This window comes from Drepanopeziza brunnea (genome assembly GCF_022702325.1).
Source record: "Drepanopeziza brunnea f. sp. 'multigermtubi' strain 214-2 chromosome Unknown ctg15, whole genome shotgun sequence".
In the NCBI taxonomy this organism is placed as follows: domain Eukaryota; kingdom Fungi; phylum Ascomycota; class Leotiomycetes; order Helotiales; family Drepanopezizaceae; genus Drepanopeziza; species Drepanopeziza brunnea.
This window is the reverse complement of record NW_027094078.1, coordinates 360,033-386,288: the sequence shown is the minus strand read 5'-3', so window position 1 is coordinate 386,288 and position 26,256 is coordinate 360,033. Positions and strand designations below refer to the sequence as shown.

Here is a 26,256-nt window from a genome sequence, read left to right as displayed (position 1 = left end):
GGGGTGCGTATTGTAGAGTGCAAAAAGAAGGAGGGAGAGTCTCGAGCTGCCGCTCACAGCGAGCGCAGCGGGGGGAGATCGGAAATGCGCCCTCAGGAAAATGGCCGGCCGTAGAGGAAATGGAGCAGCACGGACCAGAATCGTCTTTGTGGAGACCCACACCACTCCAATCTACGACCCGACCCAGCCCAAGCCAGCTCACCTCAACTCCGTATGTCGGAAACCAAACAAATCAAAAAACACAAATCAAAACACTTCACCTCTCCTTGCCTTCATATCAAATCTCATCAGCCGGCTTTACTCTTGCTTTCCTCCTATCGACGACTTCCTTGCATACACCTTTGTTGGCTGCTGTTCTTGGTCCTTTGCAAGTTGTCGACGCTTTGCTGTCAGAGGTATGTACGGATCCTCTGAAATTATCTCCAACCATCCCAACCTGGGGACAGAACTTGGGTTATCTCAAACGTTTTCAGCTCAACGGGGCTGCTGGAAATCTTCATCTGGGACCGTGTTTTCTTGTGAAAGATCTTGAGCTGATTTATTTATCTGGTAGTGGGCACGTTAGGGGTACTCCAGGAGGGCAACATAAGATCCTCTTCCGGGATCCGGGCTGTCAAACAGATTGGAGTCTCGCAGATAGTGGCTGCTTTGCAAAGAGGGAGGAATTCAGTGCTGCTGGCTGGAGTCCTGACTGCAATGGCTGCGTCGGTGATGGGTATGCTTTTACGCCATTTTGCTCCTTGTCTTTGCACCTACCACTACTTATCCGTTTGCACTTCTGCCTCCCGCATGAAAACTTGCAAAACATGACGGTCTATTATATCAGTGTTTTCCGTTGGCTGATTTGGCTTCTTCGAACCCATTCTAGGATACTCTCCCAACTCGCCCAGAGACACGTCTCCAGATGCTACCTCCCCGTACCCAGATCGGCCAATCCGACCGCTGCCAAAACGTCGTCTACGTGAGCGATTATCCCCAGACGTAGCGCATACGATCAAATACCCTCCGACACCCAAGACTACTACGCCGCTATTTTACCACCCCTATGGCATTCGAGAAGAGGCTGGTTCGAATGGGTTTGTAGAATCGCAGCATCCGAGCGAGCGTGAAAGAGCTGATGAGATTGAGCGTAACTATGTCTCGAGACGTAACGGGGAGCAGTTGGACAGTGAGGAGGACGAGGCCGAGGCTGGGTATCGCAGTCGGGTCTACTCAAGACACTCTGCAGACAACACAGGCAGATCCTTCCGCTATGTTCAGAAGCCAGATTCCAAACACCCGAATCCTCGCCCCCATCCACCAGGCTCTGCTGCCTCTTCGGCAGACGGCTACGACTCTTTCGAGAATACAAACAACAAGAAAAAAAGAAAGATTCCCACCCCAGGTGACTCGAACCTGAATGGGGTTCACCTTTCAAATGACGTAGTAGGCGTAGCTGGCCCAGAGGATTTAGGAGAAGATGCTGGGGTTGGATCATATCAAGTCTTAAGCAATGGGCAAGGCATCTCTGGTCCTGGCAGAGGAAGATATGGTCGAGTCCGAAACGGCAGGAGCCCTTTGAGAAACTTATCTGATGCTTCAAGCAATTGGGGGAACGGACGTACCACAAAGCAAAGACAACCTCAGTGGTCACCCTCCAGTAAGCCTTTGATGACTAATTTTCCAGCTCTATTCACTGACTCCTTATTCAAGCCGAATCGCCAGGGATTATCTCTAGATCAATTGCCAATGCGAACGCCGACAGGACCCCAATCACTCCCTCTCGAGGTCAGGAGAGCTTCAGTCTCTTGCAACAAGAAGCTTCAAAGAAGTCTAGTCCTGCCTCTGCACAATTCACTTTCACCTGCGACTCCCAGGTCCCTGCTCCAGTTGCTTGGCCCGGCCCAAGTAGTGTGAGCCCTAGTCCAGCAGCTCGCACGAGTACACACGCCACCCAAACAAGCCCAAACATGCCAGCAGGCCATGGACCCAACACAGCAGCGTCAGCAAAGCAAGGCCCCGCAGCATCCCAGCATGCGCCGAACGGTCAGAAGCAAGCACCGCCTAAAAAGAATCGTCGTCGGACAGGCAAGGAATACCTCCTCGCCGCTCGTCAACGTCGCCACCAGCAAGAGCTCCAGAACTATCACCATCCTCCATCTCCACAAGAGATTTGGATCTGCGAATTCTGCGAGTATGAGCGTATCTTTGGCACTCCACCTGAGGCTTTGATTAGGCAGTACGAGATCAAAGACAGACGAGTGAGGAAGCAAGAGGCGGAGAGACGGAGACTCTTGGAAAAGGCTAAGATGAAGGGACGGAAAGGAAAGAAGGGAAACAAGGCTGCACCGAAGGCTACTGCCCCAACACAAGACCAACAAGCTCAACACCACCAACCTGCTGCCATGAACCAAAGCCAAAGCCAGGGTACGCAAAGTGAAGAGTATTACGAAGACGAGTACGAGGATGAGTACGCCCAGGACGATCCCCCTCCACCGTCCCCTGTTGCGCCTCCATCGATTCGCCAAATGGAAGTCCAACCCGATCCACCCAGGACATCAATACATCCAGGGGTGCACTCTCGTACTGCAACTTGAAGAGTTTATTTATGACAAGCCTCTAAAATGGTGTTCTGGAAGATGGCTAAGGTTTTTCTTTTGATCAGGCCAGATTACCTGTTCAAATCCATGATTGGGCCAAGCTGCTCCGCCAGCTATTGCAAGTTCAAATTGTTCGGTTATTCTTGTCTTTCCCTTACCTTTCCTTCTGAATATTTCACCCCTGCATTGCATAAAGCGTTGAACGAGCATTGCGTCTTCACCAGAACTACTACCCTTCACTTTACCTCTTTCCCTTCCACCACTCCCCTCATAAGAATTACATCTGGTCTGGTCTGCCTCTCGCATAGGCCGACCCCCTTAGCGTTCGCTCTGTTCCCAGGTCATAGAATCAGGGAGGCTCCTTCGGAATCACCTGGACTGTATATTCCATAGCTAGCGATTTGATCAGGAATACCAAACTGTATCGATAATTCTGGGCTTTCTCTATTTCGCAATGTGTTTTGGTGAAGCATTATTGTTGCCACGCCGCATACTTGAGTATTTAGTCTCAAGCAGCGCTAAGTAACGAGCTGGCTATCAAGCATATTGCAAAGCAGCAGGTAACCAAATTTCAACATGCAAGAGCTAAGCGATAATCACACTGCCTAGTCTAGGTCCACTTACAGTTCTTGACCATACTGCTTTCATGTTTAATATTCTAGTTAGGAGAAAAAAAGAGAAAGGAATAAAAAGAAGAGAGTGAAGAAGAGAAGATTAATTAACCCCAAGCTAAGTTGTAGTACCTAACCCCTAATGTATTTTCCATAATTTATTTATTGATACTGATTACATACTTACATTTTCATACACATATACCTACCTGCTGGCAGAGCTACACATATGGTCTAAGATTCTACCACACTACACCACGCAACAGCACAGCACACAGCCCACTTAACACGACAATACAGAGCGACCAGGGACAATCACTTTTCAAGCCATCGAGCCGCTCTCCTCTCGTCACTTGTATCCGGTATCCAGTCATTTCCATGATCCAGGATTCACCTCTCGCTCTCGCTCTCGCTCTCGCCACAAAGTCGAGTCGTTCCCGACGTGTTCTACACACAGAAAGACACAGCAAGACACAGCAAGACACAGCATAGCTCTCGATATTTTCTTCTCCTTCTCTTTTCCTTCTTTCCTTTTCGCTATTGCTTTTCGCTTCGGCTTTTGGCTGTGCATAACAGCGCGAGATGTCAAGTCCACTAGTGAGTGCTTCTTCCGAAAGGAAGAACCAAGAAGGAAGATATTCCGTGTGGTTCGCTGCTATAGGGGCTGGAATATATATGCACCTCACCACGGTTTCAGAGGTGGCTTCGCTCGAAAAAAAAAAACGGAAAAAATGGAAAAAATGGAAAAAATGGAAAAAATTGAAAAAATTGAAAAAATTGAAAAAATTGAAAAAATTGAAAAAATTGAAAAAATTGAAAAAATTGAAAAAATTGAAAAAATTGAAAAAATTGAAAAAATTGAAAAAATTGAAAAAATTGAAAAAATTGAAAAAATTGAAAAAATTGAAAAAAGATGGGAAGAGGTCAGATGTTGCTGCTAGCTGGTGTTGGGAGCATGCATGAGTTTGGGGGGTGAGGGACGGAGGAAGGGAGGGACGGAGGAAGGGAGGGAGGGAGGGAGAGAATGGATGTTCATCGACAGCAAGTATCAACTATCTATTTCCACCAAGCGTCTACCTACCTACCTACCTACCTACCTACCTACCTACCTACCTAGCTACCTACCTAATTAACTATAGTCGGTCGACTAGAACGCATTTCAATCTCTGCAATGCAATTTATCCTTGCTTTGCATTCGTTCTCTTCTCGCCCACGTACGTGTCTATCACCGTCTCGCTCCCGTTCACTCACATCCCCCGAAATACCTCTCCAAAATAGGAGACGCCGAGGAGATATACACACTGCTAAGACGATGCTGAGACCCCACGAATAAAACGCCAGCCATGCACATTTGCCTCACGACCTTAAAGTAGACCCCCGCCCTCCCCCCCTCCATCCAGAAAATTGAGCCCTATATCGTGTTGAAATGCTCAAGGAGCGATGTTGGGGACCGGAGCTTGGCCGGCGGCTACCAACGCAGCAGCAGCCCGCGCATTGATCTCAGCTTGGTTTACGACGCCTTGGACTATCGCTTGTTCGCTAGGGTTGAGAGATGTTGTGAGGGATTCATAGAGCTGGGGTTGTTCGTGTTGGAGTTCTAGATGTTAATTAGTACATACACTAGAGGCAATATTACATCACTTACTTAGGAGTGCATCTCGGAAAAGCTGGTATGGTTCGACCTTGTCAAGTGGAGTCTCGAGAAGGCTTTCCTCGCCTAGCTCATCATCAGAGTCGCCATCCTCGAGGTTCTGGAATTTTTGTGCTTCCTCGTTCAAAAACTCAAGGTAGGCGGTGCTCTCGTCTTTGACCTCGCCCTCTTCTGCACCAGCATCATTCTCGTCATCCCAACTATTATTGTCACCGGCCCACTCATCCTCCTCATCATCATCGAAAGCATCACCGTCAACAGGATAGTCGTCTTTGAGAGCCTCTTCCCGATTCTTTGTGGCGGCTGGGAGAGTCTGGAAAAGTCTGACAATGCCCTGGAGTAATCTTGGCCAGCCTTGCTGCACACTCGTGGGTACTTGGTCGGCATTGAGAGTAAGCAAAGCAACAATAGCCGAGATTGAGAGCTTCTTGTCATGGACTCTTGTGAAGCTATCGATGTTGGAGAACCACAAACTGAAGAATTTGTTTGTCCATCCGTTCGACTCCAGAATGTGTAGTGCCAATACAGGATTGTAGTAGATGGCGTTGATTACCATCTCCATCAGATGAATCTTGTAGGATTTGACTTTCACTTCAGCGTTCGTCAGAGTGCGCATAGCGGTTCCGATAAAGTGCTGAACGTATTGATCGGCGTGGCCACGGAGACTCAACATGATACCCTCGGCTAATTTGCAGGCACAAATTCTGTCAACGCCACCAACCTTCTCATCCGCGAACATATCCTGTACCATACCGAACATCGCATCAAGGTACGCAGGAGTTTGGACGAGGTGGGCAGCTCCGTACTGAACAAAGTTGTCGAGAGCTGGGAGCATGTCTTCAAGGTAGAGCTCAGCACCCGCTTTGAACGTGGCGTGGATGAGCTCGAAAGCTTGCCACATTGTTGGGGAAATGGACTTGGCGGCAAACGTGCAGCTGTCGATAATCTCGAAGACTTCATTGTATAGATCTGGATTGAGTTAGTAATTTGATAACCCACGATGAAGAAACTTATGACTAACCGTAGAGCTTGTTCTCCAATGTCACCTTGATCACTGGCATCAGGATTGACTCCATGTGCAGCAGAACATCGGGCGTGCTCTCCAAAGTAAGGATGAGAGTGCCAATCGTTTGCAGGACACCTAAGGCAGTGATACTTTTGTCGTCAAAGTAGTCACCGTACTCGTCGTCGTCCCGCTTTTCGTTCTTCTCCAGGAGTTCTCGCACGATTCGCAGGTATGTGTCCCGCAACTGCTCGCTTAGTGCGACCGCAAATGGTGTCAACTCAGCCGCAAAGACCTCAACAAAGTCCTCCATGACATTGGACAGAGAGTCGACATCAACCTCGTTCGCGAGCTTGAGGAGCTGTTGCATAATTTGGGGGATGTTCGCTTGCATATTCTTTCGAATGATATCATGCCTGATCAGCGGTTGAAGTGCAAGGGCAGCCTCAACACGGACAGGGAGGTCTGGGTCTGCCATACATTCCAAAATGTTGCGGTAGATAACGAGGAGGTTGTTGGTGTCTTTGAAGTTAAGCTGCTCAAATTTCTCCACGGTATCGCAAGCTCTCGCACGGAGGAATCCTTGGGTGCTGCGGAAATCCGGGAAAACAAAACGAACCAAGAAGTACTCTACTTGCTCGGCGATTGGGCTCTTCTTCCCCAGGATGACGCTGGAAAGAGTTCCAATCATGCGTAGAGCACCCTCCTTTGCGATGTGGTTCTTCTTACTGTCCTCCGCCGCTTCATATTCGCTGACAATCGTATTGACGAAAGTCAAAATAGTAAACGTATGCTTCTTTCGGGCTTTGGTAAGCGTAACCAAGAAATTTGTAGCAGCAACATCAGGCGAGGAAACCTCTTCGTAGAAGTTGAGCTTGTGGTGGAGGTACTCCTCGGGGTCTGTCTCGAACTTCTCGACATCTTCGGGGCTAAGGCACAGAACGGGGAACAGGAAGTGAGTCACGAGGGAATCAAGATGTGGCTTGAGATGGTTCCACATTTCCTTGGGTCGGACACACTCATCGAGGAAAACGAGAGTGAATGATAGACATGGTCTACTGAGCCATATTGTTTTGGCCACCCATTGCTCGATTTGTCGCAGATACCCCTTGAGAATTTCGGGAGCAAAGTTGGCAGTAAAGTCTTTGGCAAAAGCACTGTAGTCGTCGCCGTTGCCCTTTTGTAACGATGATGGATTACCATAACTTCCATAGTCAGCAAAGCTAGGTAAATGATGCAGGCTAGACTTACCGGACAAAAAGGCGGTTGAGATTGAAGTAAGCCCATTTCTTGGCCTTCCACCAGTGGTTTGCCTCTCGTTCTGCCAGATCTGCTGGCATGGCAGATTCCGGCGCAGCTTTTGCAACTGTCTGTAAGAAAATAGAACACCATCCGATCACCACTGATTGCTCTCTGAGGGAAGGAGCAAGCTCAAACTAAACTTTGTCAGTATTTTTGCCGGTTAATCCCTCTGTCGACCAAAACCTACGAAAGTTGCATGCTTAAATGCCTTCAGCACGACGTGGAGCATCTCGCCCGCCTCCTCACTTGTCTCATTGACCAATCCTTGTCCAATAACCAACAGTCTAGGAAACGTCAATTGGATGACCTTGTCGAAGTCGCCTCGGTTCTCGCCAGCCTTGAATCGGTAAACGCGACAAATCGCAAGTAGGCACTGCAAGCCTGCGAATAAAGAGGCGGCATCGTTGGTGTTGAGCAAGCTGAGCGTGATATCGACAAACGAAGGCCATTTATCGGGGAAATCGTAGTGAAGAATTTTCTGGAGGATGGGGACGAGTTGTGATCGAATCTGAGACTGGGAGGATGCTAGGACGGGCAGTAATCGTTGTCGAAATCTTTCCTTCTCGTCTTCGGCAATAGGCTTATTCTGCGCATCGGAGGCCGTGTCCCATCCCCTTGTGACGCGGTTCTTGAGGTAAACAACCGCTGCAGTCGTGCGTTAGTTCTTGTGGAAGCAGCGGGGTAGGGGTTTGATGGCGGCGTACTCGACATGCGAACGGAAGCCTCCTGTTCATTTTGCAGGATCTCGAGAAGGGCATCGGTAAAGCCGGTGTGTTCTTCGGCCTGCCTCAAAGTGGTCAACTTGGATCTCCTCTTCCGCCCTGGCCCGGCGCGGGATTGCTTGCTTGCTTGCTTGCTTGCTTACAGTCTTCAAGTCCAATTCTGCGCGTCGTCGCAGGTCGGCCTCTGGACTGAGCGTCGCGACAATGCGACCTCTCAATACAGCCACATCCATCTCGAGGTCTGCTGCGAATGCGCCGCGTTATCTGCGTATGTGTGGCGAGTAGAAGAGCAGAGTATGTCGTTGCCCTCTTATTTTTATTTTTGGTCGCCTGTGTGGATGGCTGGAGACGCCTTTTTCTGCAACGGGAAAGCGGTAAGCAAGTCAGTCGAGCTTGCTTGAAAGTCGGGTCGGTTGATCGTATCACGTTTCAGGGGCACGAGTAGTACTGTATGTATGCTAGGTAGGTACTTATTGGAAATGCAAAGTCTAGAATCGTCGTGGTACATGCACACAACGGATGCATGGGATAGAATAGACGGCGATGCTTATTCCATATGTAGGGGGAAGGGCAAGGCAAGGGAAGGGGAAGGGGAAGGGTAAGGGGAAGGGGAAGACGAAGGCAGGATGTAAAAGTTTTCGTTGTTGTTATTGTTGTACCCGCCCTTGGCTTCCCTTTCTACTCGGTTCTGATACACAAGATACGACTCGGCAGTAATAATTTACTCCCGGTTCAAGTATTCAAGCATTTCCAATCTCATGTTTGTACTATTGGAGCAAAGCAAATCAAATTCATCCTCCAGAGAGGCCTCCAGAGAGGAAGCAAGCTCGTCCCGCGCTCATGATCATGCCCGCATCGGATGAGCAAGCGGTCTATCAACGAACACGTCTTTTAAAAGTACAACGCATGTCAAGCCAACACATTTCGACGTCCTCCCTCTCGTGTTTGTGGCACCGTGACCGTGGCGGCACCGTAGTGTAAGCAAGCAAGCAAGTAAGTAAGTAAGAGTGACCTTCACCTTCGCCTTCACCTTCGCCTTCACCTTCGCCTTCACCTTCGCCTTCACCTTCGCCTTCACCTTCGCCTTCACCTTACTGCCTCCTCTTTCTTCCTCTTCCTCGAGCAAGGGAACTGCGTTGACCCCTCCTCACGTGACCACATAATTTACTTAGCATGGAGGGGTAATTTCGTCAAGTCCCCGTGCGTTGATCTTTTTATACCGGGGAGGCTGGTTCGGCGCAAACTTTGTAAATATGACTCTGTACTAATCGTCGGCTCGCTTAGGTGGGCCTCCTTTCATCCTTTCAGTCTTAGTCGGCATAAGCGATTGCGGATCGGAAGCGAATGCGGATTTTTTTATTTTGCTACTAGTTTTTGTATACAAAATACAATTTACAACATCATTCTTTGATCTACCACCGCACAATTCAATCGCATTCTACAATCAATTATAGGCCGAAAACGCACTCGCTCGAAGAAGCCTTCAAGGATTTTTCAATACAAAAGCCACGCTCAACCAAGTAGTCCTAATGCAATTGAAGATCTTGCGACGCGTCTCCAACGCGCTACAACCTTCTTGTCCGAATACCCTCAAGAGACTCAAAAAACTGTTGCGCGTATATACGACCTCAATGAGCGCACATTGAACAGTCACCTTAAGCGACCGAAAAATCGCAAGCGCGGCGGTCAAAATAAAATCTTGCAAAGCTGGCATATCAACGCGTTACGCCAATTCATCGTTCAGCTCCTTGCTAATTGGCTTACTCTTACACCGCAATTGATCTATAACGTTATATTCGCCTTACGCAAAACATACGATAAATACGCGAAGCCGCAAAGCTAAAGCTAGTTTACAAAGTGATAGAAAACGAGTGGCCTCCACAAAATCAAGACCAAACCTCTCGCTCGAATCCGAATATCAGCGCAAGACACGAACGCGATACACAAGTGGTTCAAAAGCTATCGACGCACCTTGAAGAAGATGAATATTCGACCTAAAGATATCATCAATTTCGACGAGACTGAGTTCCGTATTAGCTGTCCGCGAGGAACGGAAGTATTAGTTCCTGGATCTATTTAAGAGGTATGTCGTGCTATATCGTATTATATAACTTATTTAATATTATATATTAATTTTTATATATAATTCTACAGTGTTAGCCTTAAGAATCGAAGATCCGTAACAATAATCGAGATGATCAATGCGACTAGCCAAAAACCTGTTCCTCCGATGATTCTTATTCAAGGCAAACGACTCATGCAGCAATGGTTCGTTTCGAACCTTCCTACAAGCACACTTATTAAAGAAGCTGATAATGGATTCACGGACAATAAAATCGCATTGCTATACCTCGAGCATTATATCAAAAACGCAGATTATAGACCGAATAAACCTTAAAAGCTTATATTGATAGATAATCACGCTAGCCACCGGACTCCGGAATTCATCAATTTAGCTAACAAAAATCACATTCTACCGTACCCGTTGATTCTTCACCTCACTCATTGCATGCAACCTCTTGATGTAAGGATTTTCCAACCTTATAAGCATTACCACGACTTAGCGATTAAAGCTGCGCTTGCACAGCTCGACGTCGAGTATACAATCAATTCTTTCTTAAACGATCTCGACCATATTCGCAATCAAACACTCAATCGATACAATATCAAAAAAGCTTAAAAGAAGTCTAAAATGTACCTACCGAACGCAACGCAATGTTTAAAAAATCTCAAGACCTTTACGCCTCTCGAATACGTAAACAAAGACGAGCCAAAGCTTCTTCGTACTCCTCGGAAACCAGCGCATATCGAAATCAGCTCGTAGAAGTGGCAAAATAAATGCAACGAGTTATTAAGTAGTCCTTCTCGACAAGAATTCGAATCCTACATGAAAGGTACTCGAGAAGTTGCAATAAAAGCTACTTTACAAGAACAAGAATTAGCTATTCTCGCTCAACAACGAAAAGACCAACTAAAAAGCAAAACAAAAAGTCGCAAATAGTTTCATCACACCGAAGGCTTAACATCTCAAGTTAATAATAAGCTTGCTGCTAAGCAAGAAGCTAAAGCAAATCTTAAATCTGCTGCAAAACAACAACGAATCGTCGACAAGCTTTAAAAAGAGGAAAGAGATGTTAAGTATCGTAAAAGAGTCGAATCACGCAAAGCTAAACGCGAGCGCAAAAGGACTATACGAAAACGCCTTGCTGCAAGCTTAATTATTAAAGACGACGATTCAATACTCATTCTAATTCTCGATTCGAAAGAGATTTAGTAGATGCAACAACCTTTTAAACGTCAAATTCTACGGCCTCGTAAAAAAGGTATTCCTCGACCAACTCTTTCTCAACCTGAACCTTTTCTCGATGATGATAATCTAATGATTATAACCGATACTACCGGAGACCTTTCTTTAAAGCAAGATATTATTCCTTTTCCTAGTATTAATATCGATAGCGATGGCTTCAATTCTGATAGTAATAGAGATTCAAACGATTCGTTGCGAAAGGTAAGAGACGAATCAAATTCTAATGAAAATAATGATCGATAGTCAGATATCTTATCGGATGATACGATTTTAGATGTTTCGGAAGACGGTATAACAAACGATTAATTATTCATGTAAATATTTCTTTATTGTAATAGTAAATGCTATAGTATTAAAGAATTTCTAACATATTCGAAAAAATCCGCATTCGCTTCCGATCCGCAATCGCTTATGCCGACTAAGACTGAAAGGATGAAAGGAGGCCCACCTAAGCGAGCCGACGATTAGTACTTGGATGAATTTCGACATGGGGACACTGTCCGTAGGCATATACCAGTAGGTAGGTAGGTACCGGTAGATAGATAATTATCGGATTACTAATAAGCTCCGATCTCTTTCGAATCACAACCCTAGGTACTTGTATCAAAGCTGAATCACCCTTTATCAGTCATGGACTTACTTCAAAATTACAGTATATCATCCATCACGTATTACCTCCGTATACCCTTCATGTCATGTCTGGCTGGAACTTCCATATCGGGCCTTAGAGCCCCCTACGAATCAATCCTTAAACGACTGGATCGTGGCCCGAGAGAGGGATGGATCCGGAGTGGGATCCGGAGTGGCAGGCAGGACTTCATCGACCTACCTAGCTACTAATCGATGTTGACTAGATTCAACCAACTAACCACATAAGTACCATCTCCGGTCTGATCAGTTCGTTTCTTCTTTGTCTCTCTCTTTCTCTCCCTCTCTCCCTCTTCCAAAATTAGATCCCTTTTTTCTCTCAGCCCTCTCACTCAACCAGATCCTCACTGCCTGACCCATCCAGACCCATCCACCACCCTTCTCCTATCCCAACATGTCTGCGGAGCCAACAACGACAGGCCAGTTACGGCCAGACGGAGCAAAAACCCTCCTTCATCCTCTCGACCAACTCTCCATTGTGGAATCCGACCTGCTCGTGAAGTCATTCTCAGTGCGCGAGGCTCCCAAGTGGCGATCAACTTTCGTTCAATCTTCCTCCAAGAACCACCCAAACATGAGCTATTTCGCTTCCTAGAGTTTAAAACGCCGGGAAACTTACCCAGTGGAGTTCCCGGCCAGCTCGAATAGCAAAAATCCAATATGATGTGCTCCAAGCAGATCGAAGAGCTGAATACATGGAGTCTTGTGTGGATATCGCTTCCGGCAAGGAGGTTCACCAGCGGATCATCGACAAGGTGCATCACGGGTCGTTGACATCGTAAGTCGTGACTTCATGGAATCTAAGGTGTAAAATTTAAGATCATTGACTGAAACGTGCCATCTATTCCCCGTCGCTGTTTTGTATCCCCATTTTGGATCGAGTAGGGCTGACCATCACAGCCACGAATTCGGAGAGCTTAGCGAAGCGTGTGTGAGCCGCCACTCTTCAAGAAAGCGGTGTCTGAATTCGACCTCCCAGAAGGTTTCGTGGTCACCGTTGATTCTGTACTTCTCAACCCGCGCCTATTTGAAATTTCTCTAGGCTGACCCAATACCTAGTAGCCATACGGACGACCAGATCCTTCAGAGATCGCGCCTCGCTATACCCAGGGCTTGTGCTTTGCCAAAGATGCTCGTTCTGGAAACGAAGATTCAAATCGCTACGGATACCCACTCCCTATTATCTCTGTTATGGACAGCTACACCATAGTAATTGTACGCATAGACTCTTTGGCCACAGGTGGAAAGGAGGACGGCCTGTCGTACGGGACGCACAAGAAGAACGTCATTGACCACTGTGCGCCATCTAAATATGTTCCTGAGCTACTTTCTCAACCACTTCGTACCAATGTCAAGCCATTGAACGTCACTCAACCGGAAGGACCATCGTTTCAAGTAAACGGGAACCTGGTTCAATGGCAAAAGTGGAGATTTAGAGTCGGCTTTAACCCTCGAGAGGGTGCAACACTCCATGATGTTCGATACGACGGTCGTATCGTTCTCTACAGGCTTTCTCTAGGCGAGATGACTGTTCCTTACGGAGATCCGAGACCCCTCTTCCAAAGGAAGCAAGCTTTTGATTCTGGAGACGCAAGAGCTGGACGTGCGGCCAACAATCTTCCTCTTGGTTGTGACTGTTTGGGCACGATTAAGTATTTCGATGCTGTTCTGACAGACCCCGACGGAAAGGCAATTTTAAGCAAGAATGTGGTATGTCTCCACGAGCAGGACAATGGGATCGGATGGAAGCAGACGAATTTCAGAACCAGCAGGGCAGTTGTCATTCGACTGCGCGAACTGGTAGTACAGTTCATCACACACTTGCGAATTACGAATACATCTTCGCCGACAAGCTCGACCAAGCAGGTGGCATTACAGTTGGCATTACAGTTGAGACGAGGGCAACGGGCATTGTCTCCGTGGTGAATATTGATCCAGGCAAGACTAGTCCCTGGGGAAATGTCGTCTCTTCAGGAGCCTTAGCGCAAAATCATCAACATCTTTTCTGCATCCGTATTGATCCTGCAATTGATGGACTCAACAACACAGTTGTTGCTGAGGAAAGTCTTCCGATGCCCATGTCATAGAAGATCAATCCTTATGGCAGTGGATACGAGGTATGAAAATTCGCCCGCTTCAATCTTTCGATCAGAGAGAAATCACTGCAAACCGTGCTGACTTGAACCTTAGGTCCGACAAATACCAATCAAGAAATCACATTACCTCGATGCTTTGCCATTCACGAATTTGACCATAAAGATAACCAATCCATCGAAGCTGAATCCAGTGTCTGGAAAGCCCGTGGTTTATAAGTTCATCCCATCGGCCACACAATTATTGCTAGCACACCCAGAAGGTACCATGGCTAAGCGGGCACAATTTACAACTCACCACGTCTGGGTCACAAAGTACAAAGACGGAAAATTTGGGCCGGTGGCGAATTCACAAACCAGAGCCAGAAAGAAGTTGACGGCCTCTCAGACGCAGTTGCAAGGGATGAAATATCGAGAATGACGATGTTGTGGTTTGGAACGTTTTCGGACTGACGGCGGGTTTGATTCAAGCTATCATTTGACAGCCTCGTCAGAGCTAATGAATGTCTAGCACAACCCACGAGTTGAAGAATGGCCCGTCATGCCAGTCGAGATCCACCAACTGCATCTCCGACCAGCAGACTTCTTCACTGCAAACCCTGCTATCGACGTCCCGGGCTCGAAGAACACTCCTTCGGTTCTAGCTGACCCGGAAAATTTCTTGCTGTGAGAATGGCACCGTGCAAGAGGATCCTACGACAAATTTACAAGGCTCTGGGCCGGACTTTGATCCAAAGAGCAAATTGTGAGCAGACCGAGTGCTGGTGAGAATCCGGGATGCCGGGGTGTGAACATACGCCATGCCCAATATGCGATGGAGGTTCAGCCCCAGATATTGAATATAGATTTGATGTCGCAAAGAATACTCGGAGACGTCGAATACGCTCACATATAATACCCAGATGTGCGAAGCCTGGTCTCAGGCGTCTCGATGAAGGGGCATTTGAGGCACTATGCATCGGGCGAGTAAACCGACACATCGGGGATTGAACGCATCCTTCCTCGAAATCCACAACTTTAATCTACTCGAGAGTGGGCTTGCATCCTAGCTTCATATACTGTATATTGTTGCAAGAGATATGCCCTCGCCGTCATTCATCCTTACTGTGGCAGTCTAAGAAGTTCGTTCATACGACGTGAACGCTCGAACTCCGGTAGATCATGCAGCGGGTATGTGCATAAATCTTCCCTCAAAGTCGTATCGAGCACATATGTCTTTGGCGGTTTTTTGCTGCCGGTCAGATCACCTGCTTGACGACATTCCTTCTTTGAGACTCCTCTGAGCCAACTGACGGGAATACAGATCTCGTGTCCAAAGCAAAGCGGTGACATGAAGAATCCTTCGAACTGAGTGGGAAGAGAGCTTATTCGTGCTGGAGCTGGCGAGGATAATGGAGTCGGGGTAATCGGAAACGGAGAGTCGTGATGAGGGGATTAAAGATAGATCGTTCTTTCCTCTTCTGCAAGAACTCAGCTCTAAGACTTTGACTTCGATTCGGATTCCGATGTTTACCTGATTGGAAGAGCAGTCAACTATCCATTTACCTTCACAGTACAATGGCACCTCTCCAGCTCTTCCCGAGCTTTATCTACCTCCTAACGTAAGCCTTCTCCCCTCTCCCTCTCCCCTCTCCCCTCCCAACCCTCCAACTAACTAACCGAACTCTCTAGTCTTCTTACCACCCCCCTCCTCGCCAGAAACTCCCATCGACCCCCCAATACCTGCCCAACAATAACTAAATTCACCACACCAACCTCCTGCCCACCCACCACCCCCTCCGTATGCCCCCAACCCGACTGCATCCTCGTATCCCCCATCACCGTCCCCTGCGGCTGTCCCACCACGATTCCAACATCGGCCGTCGTCACGCCGTGTCCGAATGCTTGCCGCGGCACATGCGGTACATATATCAGCACTGTGCTGCCGCCCCAATGCCGTCCTTCCACGTCGAGCGCGAAAAAGATCCCGTCGGTTTCGACGCCGCCACCACCGGAACCTATACCTACTCCGACTGCGACTCGGACACTGCAACCGCAACCGGATTCGTGCAAGACAATCACGGCGACGGAGGGGCCGGCGTGCTGGACGGAAGGGTGTCCGTTTACGTACAGTCGGTGTGAGAGGACGGGCAGCCTCACGCTTAGCTGTGGGTGCACTGCTGTCGAAACGGTCACGAGGTGAGAATCTGTTCCCGGGGTAAAGGTGGTGTCTCTGGTGGGTGTGCTAACCGAAGGGTCGGGTAGTTGTTTGAGGACTTGTGATGGGGGCTGCTGGACGAGCTGGCAGACGGCATATTTGCGGTGCCCGATTACGTCTGGCACGGTGAGTGCGACGAAGAGGGCGGTACCCACTCGAAGTTATTGAAGTGGAGGAAGTAAAGAGAAATGTGACTCGCGAGCACTGAAACAGGATACAAAAAAGAGGAGACAGGACAATGGCAGAAACTAAGTATACATGATATCATAGTAAAGAATCGATCCTTGATATCAAACCAGACGGAGCCTATGAGTACCGATTTGAGAAACAGATATTGTTCCTCAATAGCCAAGATCTCATTGGTATCCTCCGAGTAGCCTGGCCCCTCGGGTTGACAAAGAGCACACACCCTCCTCCTCCCCCCGTATCCTCTTCTGTTATTGAAACCAGAAAAACAAAGAAAGAAAGAAACCCACCTACCGCGGACCTTCTACTTCTACCTCAATTTGACCCTCCTCGAGCTTACCCGCTCGAAACCAACCAATTCCAGCTCGGCTCGGCTCCCAGGAAAGGGGTCCTCGCTTAACCCCGTCAAGCCAAAACCAAAACTAAAAGACAAGATAAGGCAAGACGGGATCAAAAAAGAGAGAGAGAAAAGCAAAGGCCGAACCAGCTTCTAGCAAAAAAAGAACTCGCGAAGCGATAATAAAGTACATTTGTGGAAGGGGATAAAATTTCCCGGTTGAGCTGAGCAGAAAGGAATATGTGGATGTAGGCACCCTAGGCGGGAGGGGAGGGGTTCTGAAAAACAAGAGATGGCATACATTTTTTGTCCAACATTGCATGCATGAATGCGATAAGGGACTCTGAGTCGCGTTCCCTCATCGCTCTAGATAACCCATCTTCTTGAAGCCCCAGAGCGCTCATAATGCATAGCTGCTGTACTCCTTGTTGAATGCCTGGGTGTCTGTCAGTTTGTGAACGGTATTGGTGATATGTGTCTTACCCTTCCAATCACGATCTTCCGAACCTCGGTAGTGCCTGCACCTATCTCATATAGCTTCGCGCTGCTCGGATTTAGTACGCTTCTTTCCACTTCGTCCAGGCGAGACGGGACTCACTCTCTCAATAGCCTCGAGGCAGGCATCTCCTCAACATAGCCCATCCCACCCAGCAGCTGTATGCAATCAAGCGCGCACTCTGTCGCACGTTCCGCCGCATACATGATAGCACCAGCACAATCCTGGGTGCGGATCAGGCCCACCTCATCGACCTTTCTCGCGGTATCATAAGTATATGCTCTAGACGCCTGGAGCTTTGTGTACATGTCCGAAAGCTTGCCTTGAACCAATTGGTTGTGGGCAATTGGTGTTCCAAACTGCTTTCTTTGGTGGGTAAATGGAAGCGTGACATCCAGAGCGGCTTGCATTATTCCAAGTGGACCAGCACTCAGGACAAGCCGTTCGAGATCCAAGCCTTCCATCAGAACTTTGACACCACGGTTGATCTCCCCGAGAATATTTTCCGTCGGGACGAACACTCCGTCGAAGACCAGTTCTCCGGTATTGCTCCCACGCATCCCCATCTTATCGAGTTTGCGGGCACAGCTGAATCCCTCAAACTTCTTTTCAACCAAAAATGCTGTAATGCCTTTCGAGGCCTTGTCCGGCTCGGTCTTCGCGTAGACAACAATAAGGTCGGCATCCGGCCCGTTGGTGATCCACATCTTGGTACCGTTCAGGACGTAGCCGCCGTCAACAGCCTTAGCCGTTGTCCTCATACTAACAACATCACTCCCAGCTCCACTTTCCGACATGGCCAGAGCGCCAATCTTCGTTCCGGTGATCAATCCTGGCATGAATTTCTTCTTCTGTTCCGCATTCCCATTCAACTGTAGTTGGTTCACACAAAGTTGTGAGTGTGCAGCGTAGCTCAGCCCAATGGAGCCCGAGGCCCTCGATATCTCTTCCATGACAACACAATGTGCCTGGTAGCCCATGGCTAAACCACCAACGTCTTCATCCGCGGTTATCCCAAGAAAGCCCGCGTCTCCAAGCTTCTGCCACATCTCGTTGGGGAAGGCATTGGACTTGTCGGTTGTGGACGCAACCTCCTCCGATATTTCTCTTCTTGCGAATTCCTGGACTCGTTCCCGGAGTTCGTCAAGATCCGTTGAGGTTGGTGCTTCGAAGCCTTTAGGGTGTTTGGAAGAGGCATTCCGATGTTGGATACCGGTGACTAATACTGGGATTTGGGGTCTGAGCTTGAGCGCCACGGTTGGGCGTGTCGTCAATGATCGAATACACCTCGCCGTCGCCATTTTATTGAGTTTTATATGTGTTTTTTGTATGAAAAGATGTACACGGAGAGAGTAGAGAAACGGGAGATCGGGGTATTTCTTTGAGGTCGGTGGAGAAGACCTAAGACTTAAGGCTTAATTAAGTACCTACTTGGCTACTTAGTTTTCCCCGGCCCGCCCCTGTCACCCTAGGTACCCCGCGTTTGGCTCGTCGGTAACGGTACTTACTACTACGTACCATTACCGCCACCCCTTCCTTAAGCCGATGGATGGATGACCCGATGCTTTCCTTTCAACGAGGCACGTGCTCTATACGACACCATCAACATCAAACCTCAACTTCAAAACCTCCAGGGCATCGATGTAGAACTCGGATATCTTTTGGCGCTGCAGCTTCAGCTTCATCTTCTTCTTTTCACACGCCATGTCCAGCTTGAGAGTCTCTCGAGCGGCCGTGGGTCTTTCGAGGCGCATACCGAGACCCGCGACACGGGGACTCGCTCTGTCTGTTGGATCTTCTAGGACTATTGCAAACCATTGCACGCCCAGCCAGGCCAATGCCATATCAGTCCTGCCGACGGCCGTTGATCCATCCTCTGAGGAATATAAGGAAAATGCTAGGCAAATGGGCGAAGTCATGTTCAAGCTAGACGAGCTCATGAGCAAGATCCACAAGGGAGGACCGCCCAAGGCAAGGGAGAAGCATATTGCCAGGAAGAAAATGCTTCCCAGAGACCGAGTCGCAGCATTGATTGATCCCGGTACTTCGTTTCTGGAGTTGTCGGCTCTTGCTGGCCATGAGCTGTATCCGGAGGCCGACGTACCTGCTGGTGGAATCATCACCGGAGTGGGAGTCATTGAAGGTGTTACTTGCATGATTGTTGCAAATGACAGTACTGTGAAGGGAGGCACATATTACCCCATCACAGTAAAGAAGCATTTGAGAGCCCAGGCCATCGCGCAAGAGAACAAGCTCCCGTAAGTACCAAGTATCTAAGCCAAGAAATGTTGGTAACACGATGTTGACCGACTATCAGATGCGTGTACCTGGTCGACTCTGGCGGAGCAAACCTCCCACACCAAGCAGACGTCTTTCCAGACCGCGAACACTTTGGCCGCATCTTCTTCAACCAAGCTCGTATGAGCTCAATGGGTATCCCCCAAATAGCCGTTGTAATGGGACCTTGCACCGCAGGCGGCGCCTACGTGCCAGCCATGTCCGACGAATCAATCATCGTGGACGGCCAAGGTCACATCTTCCTTGCCGGCCCTCCTCTTGTGAAAGCCGCAACCGGCGAAGTTGTATCAGCTGAAGACCTAGGCGGCGGAAAGATGCACACCTCCGTCTCGGGCGTAACAGATTACCTCGCCGTCGACGACGCACACGCCCTAATCCTCGCTCGCCGCTCAATCTCCAACCTGAACTGGCCCTCTAAACCCTTCCCCCCTCCCACAAGCTACGTTGAGCCCCTACACGACCCCGAAGAACTGATCGGCATTGCAAGCACCAATCTCCGCAAACCACTCCCCATCCATGAAATCATCGCGAGAATCGTAGACGGCAGCGAGTTCTCTGAATTCAAGCGCGACTACGGCAACACGCTTGTGACCGGCTTCGCCCACATCTACGGCCACAAAGTCGGCATCGTCGCCAACAACGGCATTCTATTCTCCGCCTCCTCGCTGAAAGGCGCGCACTTCATCGAGCTCTGCTCACAGCGCAACATCCCTCTCATCTTCCTGCAAAACATCTCGGGGTTCATGGTCGGCACCGACGCCGAGCGCGAAGGCATCGCCAAGAACGGCGCAAAGCTCGTCACAGCAGTAGCCTGTGCCAACGTGCCGAAATTTACCGTCGTCGTGGGAGCCAGCAACGGAGCGGGGAACTACGGGATGTGTGGGCGGGCCTACAGTCCTAGGTTCATGTGGATGTGGCCGAATGCCAAGATTGGGGTTATGGGTGGTGAGCAGCTGAGTGCGGTTATGGAGACGGTGGGCAAGAGCGTGGATCCGGAACTGAAGGCAAGGATCGAGCGGGAGAGTGAGGCTGTTTTCTCGTCCGCTAGGCTATGGGTATGTTATCCCCCCTTTGTTTTTGGGGCTCGCTCAACATATATCCTCCTCTCTCCTCTCTCCTCTCTCCTCTCTTAGCGGACCCTCTCTCCCATTTATCAAAGTCTGTGATATACATGCTAACCCGTGTGAACAGGACGATGGTGTGATCCCACCCAGCCACACCCGACGCGTGCTAGGGCTGAGCCTAATGGCAGCACTGGGCGGGAAAAACGAACCGGAGCCGACCAGATTCGGCGTCTTCAGAATGTAGATTAGACAGATGGGTTCTATCTCTCTCACAGGTCGCCCCCCCCCCCCCTTCCCCCTTTGTAAAAGACACGAAGGTTCACAATAGCACTACGACCATCACTTCCGATTTTTTTTACATTTCAGATTCTCGAGCAACGACCGACGATGCGCGTTTCAGTGTCATTTAAACATGAGACAGGGCGAGAACAAGACAGCAAGCTCTGTCATCTGCCTATTTATATATCCTTGTCTATTCACTTCACTTCACTTACTACGTACTTTCCCTACCAAGTCCAGGCAGGCTGGACAGGCCAGACAGCGTGGTAGGGTGTTATGTATATACTTTTATTCGGCTATGAACAACTACTCACTCTCTCACCCACCCACCCACTTCCTTCCACTTCCTTCCTTCTAATCTCGCGAGTGTCTCGCTTCGCTTCCCTCCAACGCCATAGCAATGCAGCCAGTCCAATCCTATGAGCCCATGTTATGTACGCATTCCTTCTTTTGATTCGCAATTTTCGCTCAGCCAAGTCAAACTCAGCAAACAAAACACAGCTCGCTAGCTCGCTTCACCAAAAATATAATCAGCCGCCAAGACTTTTGCCGGTACCCATTCCCCCTCCCAAAAACCACCACGTGTTCTTCCGTACCTCGTACATGTACACAGCCTGCGCTCTTGACCCTTAAGACCTGCTTTTCACCCCTTCACCACAACTTGCCCTTCCCCTTATCATTCCCATGCTTTTCGCTATTCCGACTCGCCTTCTCCTCATCCCGCTTCAGCAACAGCGTCAGTTGGCTCTTGCTTCTACTCAGTGCCTCGACCCCCGATGTCGATTTCGCTCGTGGCACGGGTATTCTAGCAAAGACATCTTCTAGCGGGCCTGCCTCATCATCTTCGATTTCTTTCCCCTTGCCCTTGCCTTCGGGGATGCGTCTCGTCGAGCGCTGGATGTCGCGGGGTCCAGAAGGAGATGTTCCAAGCACCAGTCCGGTGGCGGCTGCAAGGGAAGGCGCCAGACTGGGAGAACCTTTGTGGTCGTTACACATAAGACCGAGGTTTCCCGCTGATTTAGACCGTACAGATTTGCTCTGCATATGTTCGGAAGACTCTGGTCCTGGCTTGGGACGTCGCTTCTGTACACGAGCATTCGCTTCTGCGAGAAGAATTCTCTGCATCTCGAGTTCCTCCTCGACTTCCTCCTCGACTTCCTCGAGTTCTTCCGGGGTGGGCTCCTCTGGTACTTCCTCAGCACTCTGACGATTTTCTATGCGGCAAAGTTGTGTCGATGGACCGGGGTCACCACCTGGAGTAGCCACCGTTCCTTCAGATAATCGCTGGTGGGGCGCCGCACGTCCTTTTCCTGACGCTGGTTTTCGTGGTGAAGTTCTTTTCAATTCGCCTAGTCGCTTCTTCGGCCCTCTAAACCTTTCCGGGGGTGGTGAGAAGTTCTCCTGAAACTTTGACTGAATTCTGCCAGAATTCTTTGGAGGCGGGTCCAGAGAGGATGGAAATCCGACAGCCGCTTGTGAGGCTTCAGCTTCTTTCGCTGCAGCATCTGCAGACGACAGAGAGCTCTGGCGTCTGACAATAACCGGTCGTTTCTTCTTCGAGGCCATAAATCCAGCTTTTTTCTTACTCCCTGTACCGAGTGGTTTCTTGTCAGGCTTTGCATCTTTCGGGTCCGGCGAAGGAGGTTGCATGGCGACGTGGGAGATTGGACTGGCCGGGGAAGTGTCTTCTTTCTCGTGTTCGGACTCATGGGGTGAGATAAATCGAGCGGTCGGGCGGGGTCCACCAGTGGATGGGCCTCGCGTCTTTTTCAAGATAGGATGCGGCATGGGGACTGGGGCTTTAGACCTCGCCGTTGTAGTCGTCCCTATGCTAGGTCCACTAGGGGGAGGCTGTTGCAGAGCAGTAGTACTCGAGGTTCCAGGCCTATGCTGATGCATACTTCTGTTCTAATATCCTAGTTCAGTACGGCACGGCACGGTATGCGAGAACCAGGGCATACCGGTGGTGACGGCCCTTCATGTCGGTTTGGAGGTCCTCTGAGTGGCATGAATGTCGGACCATCTGATATGTGAGCGAAGAGTCGAGCTATCGTTGCCGCGTCTAGGTATTGCCTGTCGCTGTGCCATATTCGCCACCAGTAGTTCTCCAAACGCTCTGCAGTAGGATCCAGCAGTCTTCTTTTCGTTGTAGTATATACTGTTAGGGATAGGCATTAGTTGTGTTCCGACAGAGCATAGAGCTGTGCTGATCTACCTTTCCAGAACTTGGCTATCTCCGCCGCATCCAATGGCTCCAGCGCAATGCTCTGGATACTGTCGTTGATCTGATCACTGTTGACCACAATGCCCTTGGGCAGGATCAGCGCCATCCTGGTGGCCTAGCCAAGACGTTCGGGATTGATGGTTGACAGCAGCACTTTCGAGGCAGGTGTGGAAAACACCTACTTCGAAAGATGCTGCGCCAACGTCTCCCTTCAAGGAATCCGCATCCGGATTGAGAATGACAGGTGGTGGAAGGAGCGTCTTGCGTGTGGGTGGGCGTGGGCGTGAGCGTGAGCGTGAGCGTGGGCGTGGGCGATTTTGGACGGTTTGTGGCCGGCGCGAGGTTTTATGGCAGCGCAGGAACGCACTTTCCATTCAAATACTATGAAAGTTTAAAAAGATACTGGTAGATCTGCCGAAGTAGGCAGGGTCTCTGCAGAGGTTAAGACTTTGGTCTTGTAGCTCTATACCATATCCGATCGTGGGTAGTTTGGGGAGGGCGGCTGGACCGAATTCAAGCGTTTCTTTGCGCTGGTCAACATATGGCACGAGGTGTGTAGATAGACACGCCTTTTGTGTTCAATTTCGAATCCAGAGAAGAGAGAGAGAGAGAGAGAGAGAGAGAGAGAAAGAGAGGGGGAGAGAGGGAGAGAGAGAGAGAGAGACTAGCTTTGAGCCGAAAGATAGGATTAGCTAATGGTTTTCCGCATGGTAAGAGAGAAAGGTTGGATATGTGGGACAGCCGGGTATAACAAGCTTACTTGGAGATAAAGACAGACAGACAGACAGACAGATAGACAGACCAGTTAGAGATGGTGCAGCTGACGAGGAGAAAGATTCTCTCCACTTGAACGAGCGGGCTGGACTTGGACTTGGAGTGGGAGAGGCAGACGGGGGGGTTGTGATTAAGAAGCGAGGAATGAGAGGGAAAACAAAGTAGTCAATAAAGTAGTGAGTATGTAACGTAGTTCTCTTTTTTCTTCTTGTTTTTCTCTCTCTTGCCTGCTTTCTTGCCTCCTACCTAGCTCTCTCGGATGGTCGTGGTCTTACCCGGTCAGGCAGAGGCAGTCAGGATGTCGTCGTTCGTGTCCACGAGATGGGGAAAAAAGTGTAATTAATGATGACTCGAGTGGACTCGAGCTCGGCTGTTGGTCTCGGATTCGGACTCGGACTCGGACTCGGGTGATCGATGCCGAGGGGACTAGACTTGGGGATGGTTATGTGTCTGTGTCCGTATGTGTATGTGTACCTATGTGTGTGTGTATGTGTATGTGTATGTGTATGTGTATGTGTATGTGTATGTGTATCTGCATGTGTAGCGTATCTCTGGCTATAGCTCTGTCAGTATACTACCTACGCATGTTGATAGGGATAGGAGTAGGTGGATACAGGGACGTACGTAGTACTACCTAATACCGATACTGGGAAAGCCCTTGCAGTATCCGTTACAGGTCCCAGGTCACAAGTCCAGATGTCGGGCTGGATGCTGAGTAACGGGGGACCAGACAGCTCACTTTCGCTTCTCGACCATGGCACGCGCACGGGCACGTGCATGGGCATGGGCACGGGGCACGGGGCACTGGGCACGGGGCACGTACGGAGAGAGACCGCAACGGGCTTGCATGATCTGCCGAATCGATCAAGTACAGACAGAGAGGATGGACCCGAAGTTCTCAACCCGACTCGAAGCTTACCTCTGCATCGGTACGACGGACGATCAATATTACTACTACTATTACTGTTACTGTTACTGTTACTGTTACTGTTACTGTTACTGTTACTAGTACTACTTTTTAACATTTCGACTACTCCCTACTACTCTCTACTACCACGTCTACTACGTCACCTCCGTAACATCACCATCAAGTACTACTACCACCCACTCACTACCATTACTTTCTCCCCCCCGACTTTCTCCTGCCCCTGCCCTGCCCGTCTCTGCTCTGCCCTGCCACCGGCGCGAAGCTCAAACCTTCTGCACTGCTGACCTCACCATTCTGTACGGGGTACTCGAGGAGTCCGTCGTGACGTTGTCCTCTATCAAAAATCCAAAGAGATATGGTTCATTTGGTTGATGCGACGACGCTGGACCTCCCTCGGACTGCATACACACATACCGTAGTTGTACCGGTATGCAAGCGACCATGAGACATCCTCCCATCTCGACAAGAAGAGTCGTATCATGATCATCATTATCATACTCGAGTCCTGTTCCCTGCAATCAATCCTCCTGCTACCACTAAGCCCTCACGGATACGGATTCTAGAACGTTGACCTCCCTCGCCTACATCTGCCGTCCGTGCAAATGCAAGGGGCGGGTAGGGTTGCCCCCATCGCCGCAGAAAATACTACGTATCATCTGTCACTGTGGGCGATCTCGGGATCGGGAGATGATAACCTTCACTGTAGGCGATCTCGGGATCGGAGATGATACTAACCTTTTTAAACTTCGTCCGCTAAGTATATTGGCAAAGCCTGACCCGAGATATTGGGCCCTAACAAATTAACAAATCTCAAATTGCAAGGTACCGTACCGACCAGACATTGATTAATGCTCGTGTTGGTGGCAGAGGGCAAGTATATCAATATCTATAATTTCGCACCTCCTCCTACTTTCCCCGAGCGAGCTCGGTTCTCGGATTGGGCAGCATTCCGTCGACCCATTTCGAAAAATCACTTACGCCCAGCTGCTCCAGTTAGGGAACTTGTCGCTGGTACCAGCAGAGAATTCCCGTCTATCCATACTAAGGATCAAAAACCAAGAACCGATTGCCGATAGCAGAGACCTTAGAAAAGTCGAAGAGAAAAGAAAAACCAAAAAGAAATTAGAATCCTTCTTTCCAGCTCTTCCCTTCTCAACTCTCATTCCTTCCGGGGCGAACGCCACAAATCTAACCACAACCCATACCAGCTCTTCCCCTTCTTTTTGGGTCCAGGACCTCCAGCGATATCCCACCTCTTCCAAAGCAACGGGTTTCACGGAAATTTAGTAGCTCCTTTTTTGTTCTCCAGCATTGAGCCCATAGATCTAGGTGACTCATCGTTATTCATCGTATCAGTCGGAATAAGCATCTGCCACTTCCCAGGAGATCATGAAATTTCTGAAGAGCGCAATGCTCTTTCCGGCTACTCTGCCAGTAATATTCTCGATATAACTAGCCCAAGAGAATTTTTTGCGTCTCGGTGCCATAATGGCATTGGCCATAGGTAGGTACCGGTATCTCACCCTTTCGAGGGATTTGCTCTGGGATCCATACTTT

General features: G+C 49.2%; 6 protein-coding genes across 6 annotated transcripts; 3 read left to right on the top strand and 3 right to left on the bottom strand.

Moving 5' to 3' along the window:
* Window positions 1-100: 100 nt before the first annotated feature.
* L3040_008198 (uncharacterized protein) lies at window positions 101-2,576 on the top strand (the record flags this gene model as incomplete). The annotated part of the gene is made up of 4 exons (XM_007297169.2): window positions 101-395; window positions 554-715; window positions 869-1,639; window positions 1,693-2,576. 4 exons carry the CDS (start codon window positions 101-103, stop codon window positions 2,574-2,576), a joined length of 2,112 nt encoding a protein of 703 aa, XP_007297231.2.
* Window positions 2,577-4,620: 2,044 nt separating this feature from the next.
* Window positions 4,621-8,101, bottom strand: L3040_008197 (uncharacterized protein; the record flags this gene model as incomplete). The annotated part of the gene is made up of 7 exons (XM_007297170.1): window positions 4,621-4,787; window positions 4,836-5,810; window positions 5,863-7,049; window positions 7,096-7,280; window positions 7,334-7,791; window positions 7,851-7,929; window positions 8,012-8,101. The coding sequence occupies 7 exons, from the start codon at window positions 8,099-8,101 to the stop codon at window positions 4,621-4,623; spliced, it is 3,141 nt and encodes a 1,046-aa protein (XP_007297232.1).
* A 4,116-nt stretch (window positions 8,102-12,217) lies between these two features.
* On the top strand, window positions 12,218-13,910 carry L3040_008196 (uncharacterized protein; the record flags this gene model as incomplete). Its single annotated transcript, XM_066153928.1, has 5 exons — window positions 12,218-12,334; window positions 12,447-12,601; window positions 12,724-12,754; window positions 12,886-13,533; window positions 13,587-13,910. The coding sequence occupies 5 exons, from the start codon at window positions 12,218-12,220 to the stop codon at window positions 13,908-13,910; spliced, it is 1,275 nt and encodes a 424-aa protein (XP_066010477.1).
* A 3,126-nt stretch (window positions 13,911-17,036) lies between these two features.
* L3040_008195 (uncharacterized protein) lies at window positions 17,037-18,433 on the bottom strand (the record flags this gene model as incomplete). The annotated part of the gene is made up of 3 exons (XM_007297173.1): window positions 17,037-17,072; window positions 17,120-17,180; window positions 17,235-18,433. The coding sequence occupies 3 exons, from the start codon at window positions 18,431-18,433 to the stop codon at window positions 17,037-17,039; spliced, it is 1,296 nt and encodes a 431-aa protein (XP_007297235.1).
* A 403-nt stretch (window positions 18,434-18,836) lies between these two features.
* L3040_008194 (uncharacterized protein) lies at window positions 18,837-20,738 on the top strand (the record flags this gene model as incomplete). The annotated part of the gene is made up of 3 exons (XM_007297174.1): window positions 18,837-19,390; window positions 19,450-20,485; window positions 20,622-20,738. 3 exons carry the CDS (start codon window positions 18,837-18,839, stop codon window positions 20,736-20,738), a joined length of 1,707 nt encoding a protein of 568 aa, XP_007297236.1.
* Window positions 20,739-21,424: 686 nt separating this feature from the next.
* Window positions 21,425-23,103, bottom strand: L3040_008193 (uncharacterized protein; the record flags this gene model as incomplete). The annotated part of the gene is made up of 3 exons (XM_007297175.2): window positions 21,425-22,681; window positions 22,735-22,931; window positions 22,989-23,103. The coding sequence occupies 3 exons, from the start codon at window positions 23,101-23,103 to the stop codon at window positions 21,425-21,427; spliced, it is 1,569 nt and encodes a 522-aa protein (XP_007297237.2).
* Between the last annotated feature and the right edge of the window lie 3,153 nt (window positions 23,104-26,256).